The following is a 13,039-nucleotide window of genomic DNA, read 5'->3' as shown; positions in this document are numbered from 1 at the left end:
CCTCCTTGGATTTCCAAGGTGGTATCACTATGAAAGTAGATTGCCCAGTCATTTTTCCGAGGAGTAGCTGGTGGTTTTGAACCACCAGTCTTCTGGTTAGCAGTCAGACGTTTTAGGCACTATGCCACCAGAGCTCCAAGAAGTAGAGATCTAGTGGAATTAATGGACACTGGGAATTGTAATAAATATGTGGGTAATTAGAAAGCATTACCTTTTATTTTCATCTCTTAGTTTCTTTAAAATGTAACTAACTGTTGGAAGCAAAAGTAGTTAATATTGTATTGAGGAGTCTATAAGATGTGAAAATATATGATAATAAAACAATGAACGATGGAGGAAGAGAGTATGCCTGGGTCCTTCTTCTCTTCCCTCCCATTTATTGGGGCCAAGCTTATTGCTAATGCACCCAATAAGGGCCTTGAGTGGGAGCTGCACAGAGGTGGGCACTGGTGTGTCCCAGCTAGGGGAGAGGTGCATCCAAGGCCCAGCTTTGGGTGGCATGCTAGGCTAGGGTAGGCAGGGGAGGTATCTGTGTTGTCTTTCATGGCTGTGAATTGGCTACATGGTGCATGGAGGAAGTTGGCAAATAAATAAATCCATTGAGGATCATGGGAGATGGTTTTCTCACTGTTGAAGAGCATTAGGCCCCAGGCACACTGTATTTTGCTCCATTGAACTTGAAATTCTGTGTAGCAGAAGTGCTCAAAGACTGATGAGATATGTCAAGAAGACATTTAAATCAGTTTGAAGCAGGCTCCCATTGGCCAATTCTGGACAATTTTTGAGCATTAATATAAATAAAAGATCATATTGGTAGCCTTTTTAGTAAAATATGAATCTGTTGGTCTGATGTTTGTTGGTGGTGGTACCGTGCAGTTGGTTCCAACTCATAGCAAACCTGTGTGTGATGGAATGAGACATGCCTGGGCCTGTACCATCCTCACAGGTCTTGCTGTGTTTGAGCCCACTGTTGATATAAATAGATGAATATATAAGTAAATGTGGGCGCATAGAAGCTCTACTCTCAATCAAAAGCCAACTAGTAGATTTAAAAAGGATGATGAATTTAAAAATCACCATTTGGCCACTATCACAGTAATACTCGATTCAGGCAAGTGTCACTAATAGGTGTTAAGTCTGGTGAATGAAAGTTTGATGAGGAACAACATTTAGATGGATTCAAAGTGTCTCCACAAAAAAATGTATTGACTATCAGTTAATAAGTACAGTATGTCTATTATTTAACTTTACAGTGGAAAATCCATGCAGATGCCATCTTAATCAAGTGATTAAAGTTACTGTCTCCAATATGGAGCCAAACTGCCATCCTCTGCCTCATGATGCAGTGAGAATTACCAGCACCAGTTCTATAGTATTCTTGCCAAAATGCCTAAATCAGGAGGAAGTATCAGGCAAACCCACACTGAACTGAGGCACATTCTACAAAGCAAATGACTGTTATTCTTTAGAGCTGTCAAAGAATACAGGAAAATCCTGGAGAACTATTTCATCAGAAACAAAAACCAAACTCACTGCCCTCGTGTCAATTCGACTCATAGTGACCCTCCTTGGGTTTCTGAGGCGGTATCACTTCGGAAGTAAGTTGCCCAACCTTCTTTCCGAGGAGTGGTTGGTGGGTTTGAACTGCTACCCTTCTGATTAGCAGTCAAGTGCCTTAGACCTTATGCTACCAGAGCTCTCTTTTCATACTCAAGAAGACTATAAAGACAGGATAGCTGAATCTCACATGTGATCCTCATTAGATTGTTAATGTATGAAGAATATTATTGGAACAATTGGCAAATTTGAATGCAATCGGTGATTATTGATGGTTATACTGTGTTGTGTAGGAGAGTGTCCTTATACTTAGGAAGTACATTGAAGGATTAAGGGGTAATGTGCATCATGTCTATGGTTTATTTTAAAATGGATCACAAATGTTAGCATTGGGAGAAGCTATGTGAAGGGTCCTTGTAAATTCTGTTTATTAGTTCAGCAAATTTAAGCTTGACATTATTTAAAAATAAAGTTCAGAAAATTCCTAGGCTGTGCATTTAGGAAAGCGAGGGACACTCACTTTCTTCATGCTTCGCTTCCATGATTCCTGGCTGAGAAAACCCTTCCTGAGAATATTAGTGTGGATTGGTGGTTCAGAGTATTGCCTGATGACAGAACCAGTATACTTCCATGAGAATCTGCATTCCAGCTTTCCAATACCTTTGGACCTAATATTTGGGCAATTTATGATCTACCAAAATATTCAAGGAATAATGAGTCTCACTGCGTAGTATGTAGTTGTTCTTTACAGATAGTTTTAGATGGAAAACAATGATTGAGTTAATTCCTATTAGTGTGGGTACAGCCTTATATGACCCAGTCAAAAAAAGTGGGGAGGGAGCAATGGTGGTAGAAGTCTCTGAGGAAAAGAATTTAGACAGTGGTAGAAAAAAATAGTTTTGAGTAAAGGGATTTCCATACAGGTAAACTGGTTTCGTTTTCACCTTGTAGTCAAAGCACCTATAGCGTCTTTCACTATTTATTTCCTTCTGATCTGACATTTTCAAAAGCTCTATTCTCTCCCTGTAGAATACTAGAGTTAGGTATTTTTCCAGATATGCTTCATAAAATCTAATAGTTTTCTTCTTTTGTCTTTAATTGGAGACTACCAAAACACTGCCTACAGAATTGTAATGTTCTAGAATCTTAGCTGGTTACCCAAATAGCCAAGCTATGCTTATATGGGTTGCACTTCTCATTTAGTTCAATCTATGAAGTTTTAATTCTATGGGCTTAGAATTTTTCCATGTGTATTATTTATCTTTTCCCATTCACTTCAGGCTTTCATTCTTTTCTCCTGCCCCCATGCTAAGTCTTTATTTCTTTACCAAAGCTGCTAAAAATATCTATTCTATATTAAACTACCATTCAAAGCTTATTATAATCCTATAGTTATTTACTTCCTTGTGTTCTTACATGAGCTTGTTTACTTGTGTTCTGATATGGGTGCCCTGATATGGGTATATAATATATGTGTATTTTTTCTTCTATCAGATGTTCAGAGAATTCCAACTTCTTACAAGAACAGATATTTACAAGAAAACAAAGCACATTTTGGAATCCTATTCAGAAAATATACTAACTTCTTATATAGTGGCAAATAATCCAATCAATATTGTTTTGCAAGAAAAAATGAAGCAGTGCACAGATGAAGACATACTGAAACGTTAGTAACCCTGCTACGGGGGGACGTGGTCTCAGTCATCTGTATAATGCAGAGTAACTGGAAAGCTGCTCTTTGGATAATAAGTAAAATTCAGTGGCACAAGTGATGAGAAAGAGAAGACTGTCTCAGATAAGCACCCGCAATACTGTAAAATTCTCCTTAGGGAACTAGTAACTTGTTTATTTTATAATCACAAAGCACAGCACAGCAGAATCATTCTGGATGATATGACAGACAGGAAAGATAAGAACCCTCATCTTTTCCTGTCAGTGATTCATGAGGTTTTTAATGTTTATTAGAAGGGGATGTTGGTTAAATACAAACCAGAGACACTGATCTAAGTAGGCTAGTTTGTTTTGTGTTGTTGGTGGTGCTGTTAATTATTTTTGACTCATAGTGACCCCATGGGAGAGTGGAACTGCCCTGTTGCCTCGGCTGTAATCTTTATGGGGGCAGATTGCTAAGTATGTCTCCTGCAAAGCAGCTTGGTGGGTTCAGATGGCCAAATTTCCAGTTAGCAGCTGAGCCCTTAACCACTGTGCCACCAGGGCTCCTGTTCTCTTATTGTTGTTATGTGCCGTCGAGTCAGACCCGACTCATCACGACCCCTCCTTGGGTTTCCAAGGCAGTATCACTACGAAAGTAGATTGCCCAACCTTCCTTCCGAGGAGTGGCTTGTGGGTTTGAACCGCCAGCCTTCTGGTTAGCAGTAAAGTGCCTTAGCCACTATGCTACCAGAGCTCCTTGTTGTCTTGTAGTAGGTACCAATTAACTTTTTAAGCATCCAGTTATTTTAATACTTTGTTTACAATTGATAGAAGCTTACTTTTCCTTGGGATTGTAAACATTTTTGCTTTGACAGATATGAAGATGACGGCCACATGTTTACTCCTACCAGATGTTTTTGGGGATGATTCCAGCCTTTTTGTTGTTGTGAATGAGAAGGTATGAAATCTGCCAATGAATACTGGTTTGACATTCCACATTTTCACAGAATCATTTATTTAAAAGTAGGATGGTGGTCTGTTTTGAAGTATGTTTTGTCGTATTTTTACATAAGCTATATTGTAACAAGCTCCTTTAGTATCATACTGTGGTAAAGTTAGGTTTGTTTTATTAGCTATTTTGCGTATTATCAGGTCATGACGCCATTATCATTTATTTCAGGTGCAGGTGACAACGCCCGTGTTAGAAGTTAAAAACCCTTTCAACATCAATGACTGTGAATTTTCTTTGTATTTAGAAAAAGAGAGGCTCACAAAGGTGGATGACTGTGTTACGGCCTTGGCCGCACTGCTAGCTGCCTTTCATGTATTTGGGATTAAGTGTCCGCAAAGACTGTGCCAAACCCTCAGATTCCTAAAGACATTGATTTTTGATATGCATCATCCCTATTTTTCCTCCGTAACAGGAAAAGAATGAATTTCAACACCCAGCCATTTAACAGCAAGCAAAATGTTGTATCAGAATTATCTCTGGGACTGCTCAAATGTTATAAAAACTTGCTTTGATTTAGGGTGCTAGATGTAGATTATTAGAAAATCACCTCGAATCAAAGATGTCAATGAATTACACTTCCTTTGGTCATTACATTTAGATACTTGTGAAATTCTGTAATAAAATAATGCTTAAAGGATGATTGACTTTGAGTTCCATAAATTCCATGTTAAAGTTTTACTTTTGAAGGTGCACTAGTTTTTAAAAGACACAACATTCACATTTACTTGAATCCTCTGGATTAGAATCTGACTGAAAAGATTTAATGCCCAGGAGTTGCAAATTTGGGGTCTATGGGCTGCCTCTGGTTTAAACATTGCTTGGAAACATTTTAAATACTCCAGTTCTCCTTTCCTCCGTAGAGTCTGCTTGGCCCTAGTTGGGGATTCAGTCAAACACACTTATGGAGAACATGGCTGCTTCATTTCCGGGGTCTCCTTACTGCTAGCTGACCTGGCTGGCATGTTTTCTGATCATCTGGGACTGTGTCATTTTGTCCTGCTTCCCTCTGGAAATTCAACGATCGTCTGTTACTCATCTTCCCATATGGTTTCTGGTCTTGACTTTCAGGGTTTATGTCTGCCCTATGTGCCCTTTTTGCTTGAGCAGGTGGGCATGTTTTGTGTGCGTGTGTGTGTGTGTGTGTGTAATCCAGTAATTCCCTGCATTATGGGTGTCAGACTCACACTTGCCCTGTAATGTTAATGTAAATTAGCCCTCACTCTGAAATGACTGAACCAATCCCTATTCGCAACAAATTCTTCATCACAGTCACCTTCACTTGATGGCCCATACCATTTCCAAGGCTGTAAATCTTTATAGAATCAGCCAGCCACATCTTTCTCCCACGCAGTGGCTGGTGGGTTCGAACTGCCGACCTTTCAGTTAGCAGGCAAGTGCTTTAACCGCTGATGTCACCAGGATTGGTTTCTTGCCTTAAAGTAAGGTTAAATAAGAACCGTATGCACCTATTTTACTTAACCTACAAATCCGACTTAAAAGACACACTTAGGAACGTATCTTGTTTGTAACCTGAGGGCTGCGCAGACTGACCTGGCTCTTCACTCAGGACCATTTGGGGACCAGCTTCAAGTTTTCAGGGTAGGCCTCTTCCTAGCTGCTTTCCAGCCTTTCTCAAGAGCCCTGGTTGATTCCCCATCTCATCTGTACAAATGGTTACAGACTCCCACCTTCTCTGATTTGGTTTGTTCCTAACAATGGCTTTACAAGTACTTTTTGGATCTATTAAGACTCAGTGAACTCTCAATCTTTCCAAACATTTCCAAGGAAAAACATTTTTAAAGAAACCTTGATGCCATCATTAAAACACAAATGCTACATCTCAATTTTGAAAGAACAGGGATGAAAGAGATTTTCAAATGTGTTAATATCTGCATCACGACGCAATGAATATTTTTTGGCTTTTTTTTTTTTTAATTTCATGACCTTACATTAAAAAATGTTTAAAAAAGGTGTTCATGTGAATTATGAAAGAAACATTTCTACAACATGCATCTTTGGAGATGGTACAAATTACTTTACCACTGAGATCACCAGTTTCCTGGATATTATCTTTTCTCTCTGTAAGGACTGCTTACACTCAAAAATCACTGCCACTGAGTCATTTCTGACTGATAGTGACCCCTGTTGGGTTTCTGAGGCTGTGTATCTTCACAGAAGTAGACTGCCATTTTCTTTGCACAGAGCAGCTGGTGGGTTTGAACTGCTGACCTTCTGCTTCGCAGTCAAGTGCCTTATCCACTATGCCACCAGAGAGAAATTAAAATGTTTTAAGTTGGGGAGATGAAAGGACATGAAAGGTCAGCTGCCCATCTGAACAATGATTACTCATGAACTATTTACAACAGACAGGGGAGAGGAAATAACTTGGCACATGTCACTTTCACAGAAACTAGTCCTTATCCCATAGTCACTATTTCTTTTACTGGACTGTATCTTACAAATTTTATTTCCCCAAATTGCCTCAACTATTTTTAAAATTTCACAATCTTAGTCTTCTTCACCAAAATGAATTTTTCCATGCTTTTCAAGATTACTTTCCTTACAAAGTATACAATTTCTAAGGCTGAAGTTGAATTAAGTCTTTCTTTGGGGCATAGTGATGGCGGGAGAGTTACAGGGAAACTGCAGTGAAGTTTGGCTTCACACATGACATGAACTGACCATGAGGGCAGATCACAAACTGTGTCTCCCTCAACAGTGTACCTATGCTCAGTGCCCAGCACAGCCCTCCCACCTGGTAACAATTTGTTTCGTGACTACTACAACCCTATTTTCTTTGGAGGTTGAGTTCATAGAATGTAGAAATTACAAAGTGGCAGCTTATAGACACATTTCAACCTGCAGATAGGTCTTACTTGGCTTGTACTACAAGATTTCTAATTTTGCCTAAGGCATATGACTGCTAACCAGAAGGCTGGCGGTTCAAACCCACCAGCCACTCCTCCTAGGAAGGAAAGTTGGGCAATCAACTTCCATAGTGATACACAAGGAGGGGTCGCTATGAGTTGGATCTGACTTGACGGCAGTGAGTTTGGTTTGGTTTTATTTTTAGTTTGGACAGGTTCTACCCTGTTCCACATCCCTATCCATCCGTCTGCTCTGCCTTACCTCAAGACTGCATCTCTCACTCAGTGACCTCTCTCTGCCATCCTAACATTTGTTTCCTCTATTAAAACTTAGACTATATTTTAGGAATGGAATGACAAAAAGGACTCCCCATTCTCGAGGTACACTAATCCTGTGCCACCCTAGTATATTTAATGACTTGCCTCTAACACACAACATGGTACTTAGAATGAATGAGGATTTTTGGTAAGATTTTAAAAATATCTTTCCATAAGAGACTTTAAACTACAAGGGAACAATCTCTAATGGGTATGAATCCTACTTGACCTAAAACTATTCTTTATGAATTTTTCTGTTGTTCTTCGTATCATCTGGGACATCGTTTGACAAACGATTCTGACTCCTACAGACGCGTGACAGAGCCATCTAATGTCCATATTGCACAGTATTGTTCCTGCTCTGGTTCTGCCTCTCCTAGCCACAGGTTTTCTTAAAAATCATACAGATGTAAAAAAAAAAAGCATCTCCAATTGAAGAGTTTATTTCATTCATATCAGATATAACAAGTGCAACTTGAATGTACAAATTCTGAACAAAACGTAAAAAAGGACCAAAAAACTCATTAAACAGATTTCATGCAAAGAAATGAATGGGACACTGTAGATGTCACTGACCCTGTTTTACCTGGAATTATGGCAAATGCAAAGGGCTGCTAATAGCCTTCCAATGGGAATACAGAATTTGGGAATATCGATGGAATATCAGGAAAGCTAACAGCAACTAAGGGGAGAGGTGGAATTTCTCCAGAATTCTAAGCGCATGCTACACTAACTTCCTTTGTTTTCAAAACAGTTCTTGATTAAATTTCCAATCCTGAAATTAGAAACTACATCAAAAGGCTGATGAAATAATTTACCTTTTTCCTTACAAATGCAATCTTGCCAACAAAAACAAAAACATAACACTATCAGCTATCAGTTCATAGGTAAGTGAAGGTTTCATTTAAAGTGCATCTGTACGCTTATAAATAGAGGCAAAGTGTTCTACAGGAAAAGGAACCCTTCCAACATGGAGGTACTTGAATGATTGCTTTGGGAACCTGCCTCCCTGATCTGTGAGCATTTAGAATCTTTGTCTACTGATTTTGCTCCATCACACCTTGCCTTTTCAGTAAAATCTATTCACTCTACACTCTCTCTTTATCCAACCCTGAAGAAATCCTTTGGGTTTGGAGGACCCCGTAAGGTCTGAGACAGCTCTTTATGAACTGGTGTAGACTACACTGAACCCTTTATCTCTGTGAAGCACCACAGTTACATCAACAACAGAAAAGCTCAAGATAATCTCATAAATAGTTCAAGATCCTTACAAACATTCCCCCAAATGTAACTGCATATTCCTTTGATACCAACTGACTCTCGTAAACACACAGGGCACCATGATGTATGAGATTGATGCCATTCAAATACATTACCTAATTTATTTCTGTTTATATATTTTATTTTTTCAGTTTCATTCTTTTATATACACATTTTTGGTAATTATAGTAAAGATGCTGGTGAAAAAGTAATCTGCTTAACATTTCATAATTCGTGCAAAAGTAAGAACACTGATTTAAAGAAAAGTAATTTTTACAACTATTCAGTTCCAACAAATTATTACAAGCAGTTAGGCAATATCATGACTTGCAAAGTTATACTTAGCATAATGTTGCAATTCAAAATATGGCACAAAATTAACAATACAGGTAACAGTCCCAACTGGCTAAATTTAGCCAGGTTTTGACTAATTTGGTTTAAGTTGAATTTTGATTATATAAAAAGGTTCCTGCAAGTATTGAAAAAGAAATGGTGTACATGAAAGAGAATTCAACAATGTTTACAAAATGCCAAAAGTTCTTATTCTGTCCCCCTTTATCCATAAATAATTAATGAAGGTTCCCTTGCCCCCCACCCCCAGCCTCAAAAAGATTTACAAAGATAAATTTAGCTCAGTGAACAGAACCAAAAAAGATGACTGTTGTTAGACAGTACTTGCTTAAAAGCTCAAGCATTTTCAGAAAAATTCATATATTGTCTCTTGAGAAATATAAATAATCCGACAGCCTCGCTCTTCTGAGTTTTTGGAGATTTCTCCCTTAAGAGTTACAACCATCCTTGTGCTTTGAATAAAACATAAGCTTTAAAGTGGAAAGCTGATGGTACATAGAATCCAGTCTTCAAAGTTCATTGTAAGAGTTCTTTTCTGCAGCTTTGAACATCAGGATAGAATTGAAAATTTTGAGAGCAGGACCCAGCTTAATGCTCATAATTTTAACAATGTCCGTTTGGGTCATAAGCAGAAATGCTTCTCCATCAATTTGCTAAAATGGAGGGAAAACAAAAGAGCATGGATTGATCTGGTGCAGTGTTAGGGAAACGTTCAGAGTTGAATTATCAGCTGTCTTCTACGCAACAACACTAAAACATCACCTACGTGGATTTTTATGTGGGACTTTTCCTGATACATTGATCTTTCTAACCTATAACAATGCAACTGTATACACCCATGTGTCAACTGAGAGCAAAATAAAACTCATTTATTTGAAAACTCTGCCCATAGGAAAATGAAAGATGTCCGTATCTTCCTGTATTACTCTAATTCAGGTGTGAGTGCAGACGGTTAAACACTATGGAAGAATGTGGGGTGGCCCAAATCCAGTTCATATCATGGTAGGTTTACATATTTAAGCATAGGTACACAATATTTATGGACATAAAAGAATTCAGGCAAACATACCACCATAACAAAAAAAAATTCCCTTCTCTCAGTTTCTACTTTGCACAAAATGTAAACCACATTCTTAAAAAAGACATTTCAATCTTATTTTTCAAGTGTAACAGGAGGTAACTGGCAATATGAGAAATGTACCGCTGTTTTGTGGAGATACTTGCTTTGGTCTCATTTGCTTGTGTCATTACAACTTGCTGATAAAACAAGGCCAGGCAGAGAGGCAGATCTATCAACATTTCACTCAACTAAGGCAGCACTTAGCGGAATGGACAGTTTGATTGAGGTCTTCTAGTCATTAATGAGAATGTCAACATTTGGGAGCTCACTACAAAGAAGGCCTGGTTAATTACAGCCTTGGTGCCACTGAAGTCTTACAACAGCCACTGAGTCTTCTCCTTAATCTATGTATGATTTTCACCTGGCAGATTCACTCAACAAAAACTCATTAAACATCTATGTCGACACTCTCTAGGCCCGGGGCATACAACAGAGACAAAAACAGATAAACAATTTGTGGAGTGGACATTCTAGTAGCGGGAGACAAGAGAATAAGCAGCAATAAACATATTAAACAAGGTAATTAGTTAGGAGGCAATCAGTACTCTGAAAAAATAGCTGGTGGGAGAGATGACTGGAGCAGCCAGGGCAGGGATGTGTATGGCAACAGGTGCCAATTTTAAGTAGGATGATCAGGGTAGGGCTCATTGAGAAGGTGACATCAGAAGGATTGAGCCACATAAACGTGTGAAGGAACAGCATTCCAGGGAGATGGAAGAGCCAGAGTGTCTGGCCAATCCGAGAAACACCAAGGTGGCCAGTGTGGTAGAACAGTGTAAGGAGGGGTAGAAAGGAAAAAGAGGTCAGTGGGTGAGAGAAGTGATGTGTGTCAGATTGTAAGGCCTCATATTATAGGTCTTTGTAAGGACGTTGGCTTTTACTCTGATGGAGATAAAAAGCTACTAGAAGGCTGTGAGGAGATGAGTGGCATGATTTATTTTACTTATGTTTTAGCTGGATCACCTAGGTGTGATTATAAAGGAGCAAGCAGAAGCAGGGAGACTAAAACCCCACACACATCTACTGTGGGAAGAGAGCTTCTGTGATTACTAAAGAGGATATTACATTAATCCAAGTGGGAGATGATGGTAATCTGGACCAGAGTGGTAGCAATAGAAGTGAAGATACATAGTCAGAATCCCTATATTTTGAAAAACATCCCAAAGAACTTTCAGTAGATGACAGGAGTATGTAACAGAAAGAGAACTCAGTAGTAGCCCATCCTACTATTAATAATTTACCTTTTAGAGATAACTTACAAGAACCTAATTAGATTTGTATTATGGTTCACTTCTAGGATTTAAAACCAGTGCCTGCTGATCGTGTGAGGCACTTAAGAGCAAAGCTCCTGTTTTATTATCTTTGAATCATCCTTCTTAACAGATCATAATAGAGTAACATAGACATGGTTGGAAGATAACAAATCTTCACAGGAAGAAAAAGGGAATGAATGAATACACAAAAACATGCAGACAAGTTCACTGTCACACTTCTCACAGGAAAGATGGGCTTTAAGAATATTTGGTGCTTGAGAACCATCTCTCAAGATAATATGCAAGGAAGAAAAAAATTACTGAAAGAAGTAACATATCATTTTCAATTTGAACCTTACTTAAACTAAATGATAATGTGAACCTATAGGGACCATCTACATATTAACAGAATAAAAACTGAATTTATAAAATATACGTACTATAATTTTATTTTAAAAAATGTCTATAGTTTTACAAAGATAATGGCTACATGACTCTTTCAAAAGAAAAGCAACAGTCCCCTTTGAGTGAGTCTTTCAATGAGTCAAAAATCAACTGAGAGTGGTCCATATATTTAGGATTTAGGAGGGAGGGGAAGAAACTCAAAATATAAATACTGCCAATTAAAGAGCAACTGGGAGCTCTGGTAGCATAGTGGCTAAGGCATTTGACTGCTAACCAGAAGGCTGGTGGTTCAAACCCACCAGCGACTCCTCGGAAGGAAGATGGGGCAATCTACTCCCATGGTGATACTGCCTCGGAAACCCAAGGAGGGATTGTTATGAGTTGGGTCCGACTCGACGGCACATAACAGCAACAGAAAGAAGGTGAAACATTTGTGAAATAAGAACTTCAATTAGAAAGAGGCTGTTTAATATCAGAATCATGTGCACGTTAGGAGGCATGCATCAAAAGCTTTAATGGCATCTCACAGTACAATGGCAAGGACTACCACTGGCTGGGTTCTTAGTTGTCCCTATATGCTTGTTGTGCTCTTAATCACAAGTCTGTGGTTCTAATAGTCAAGGCTTAAACATGGGGCAAGCAAGCTGTATACACCTGTAACTGCAGGATAAAGCCTTTGAGATTACTTACTCTACTTCCTGCCTTCTGGCAGCATTACAGAGCTAAGATTCAAGTGACAATTGACTGCTCTGCTTGGAGGAGATGGCAGGAGAATGCCTTGTCTTTCTTCAGTGAAAAGAGACTCCTGTTGTACTCTAATACCATTACTTCTAGTACAGTTAGAAGTTGAATTCCTTTTTCCTCTGCTTAATATAAATGACATCATTATGATCATCCCTCACATTTAAGTAGTGGACAGGTAGTTGAAAACAGATGATAATCTTTGAAAAGCAGCCTGTAATAAACGTCAGTTATTACAAACCTGAGAGATATAAAAGTTCTAAGGGATTTTTTTAAAGCAGTAATGGTAATATTTATTTTAAACACCAAATGCAGTTTGGTATTAAAATGATGTGTAAATATAAAATAATGTAAGCTATTTCACTTTATTAAGATATGAAATATTGCTTATTTCTTTCCTTGGATGCTTTCTGTGCTATAACTATATAAATGCTGTTAAATGCTATTATATATACATTTTTATATGAGGCTACTGCTACTGCTATGGGGCATCATAAAATGG

General features: G+C 38.5%; 2 protein-coding genes across 2 annotated transcripts in view; one reads left to right on the top strand and one right to left on the bottom strand.

Annotated features, from left to right (window-relative positions):
• The window catches only part of SAMD3 (sterile alpha motif domain containing 3), a 70,705-nt gene extending 66,060 nt beyond the window's left edge, over positions 1-4,645 (top strand). The window contains exons 8-10 of the mRNA XM_007947385.1: positions 3,052-3,223; positions 4,086-4,168; positions 4,391-4,645. Coding sequence (XP_007945576.1) covers positions 3,052-3,223; positions 4,086-4,168; positions 4,391-4,645 — 510 coding nt within the window. The remainder of the gene's footprint in view (positions 1-3,051; positions 3,224-4,085; positions 4,169-4,390) is intronic.
• A 4,882-nt stretch (positions 4,646-9,527) lies between these two features.
• The window catches only part of L3MBTL3 (L3MBTL histone methyl-lysine binding protein 3), a 101,783-nt gene continuing 98,271 nt past the window's right edge, over positions 9,528-13,039 (bottom strand). The window contains exon 21 of the mRNA XM_007947360.1: positions 9,528-9,671. Coding sequence (XP_007945551.1) covers positions 9,528-9,671 — 144 coding nt within the window. The remainder of the gene's footprint in view (positions 9,672-13,039) is intronic.

This window comes from Orycteropus afer, unplaced genomic scaffold, assembly GCF_000298275.1.
Source record: "Orycteropus afer afer isolate SDZICR_OR568_19922 unplaced genomic scaffold, OryAfe1.0 scaffold00182, whole genome shotgun sequence".
Classification (NCBI taxonomy): Eukaryota; Metazoa; Chordata; class Mammalia; order Tubulidentata; family Orycteropodidae; genus Orycteropus; species Orycteropus afer.
Note: the sequence above shows the minus strand (reverse complement) of the source record. Positions and strands in the feature narration are given on the sequence as shown.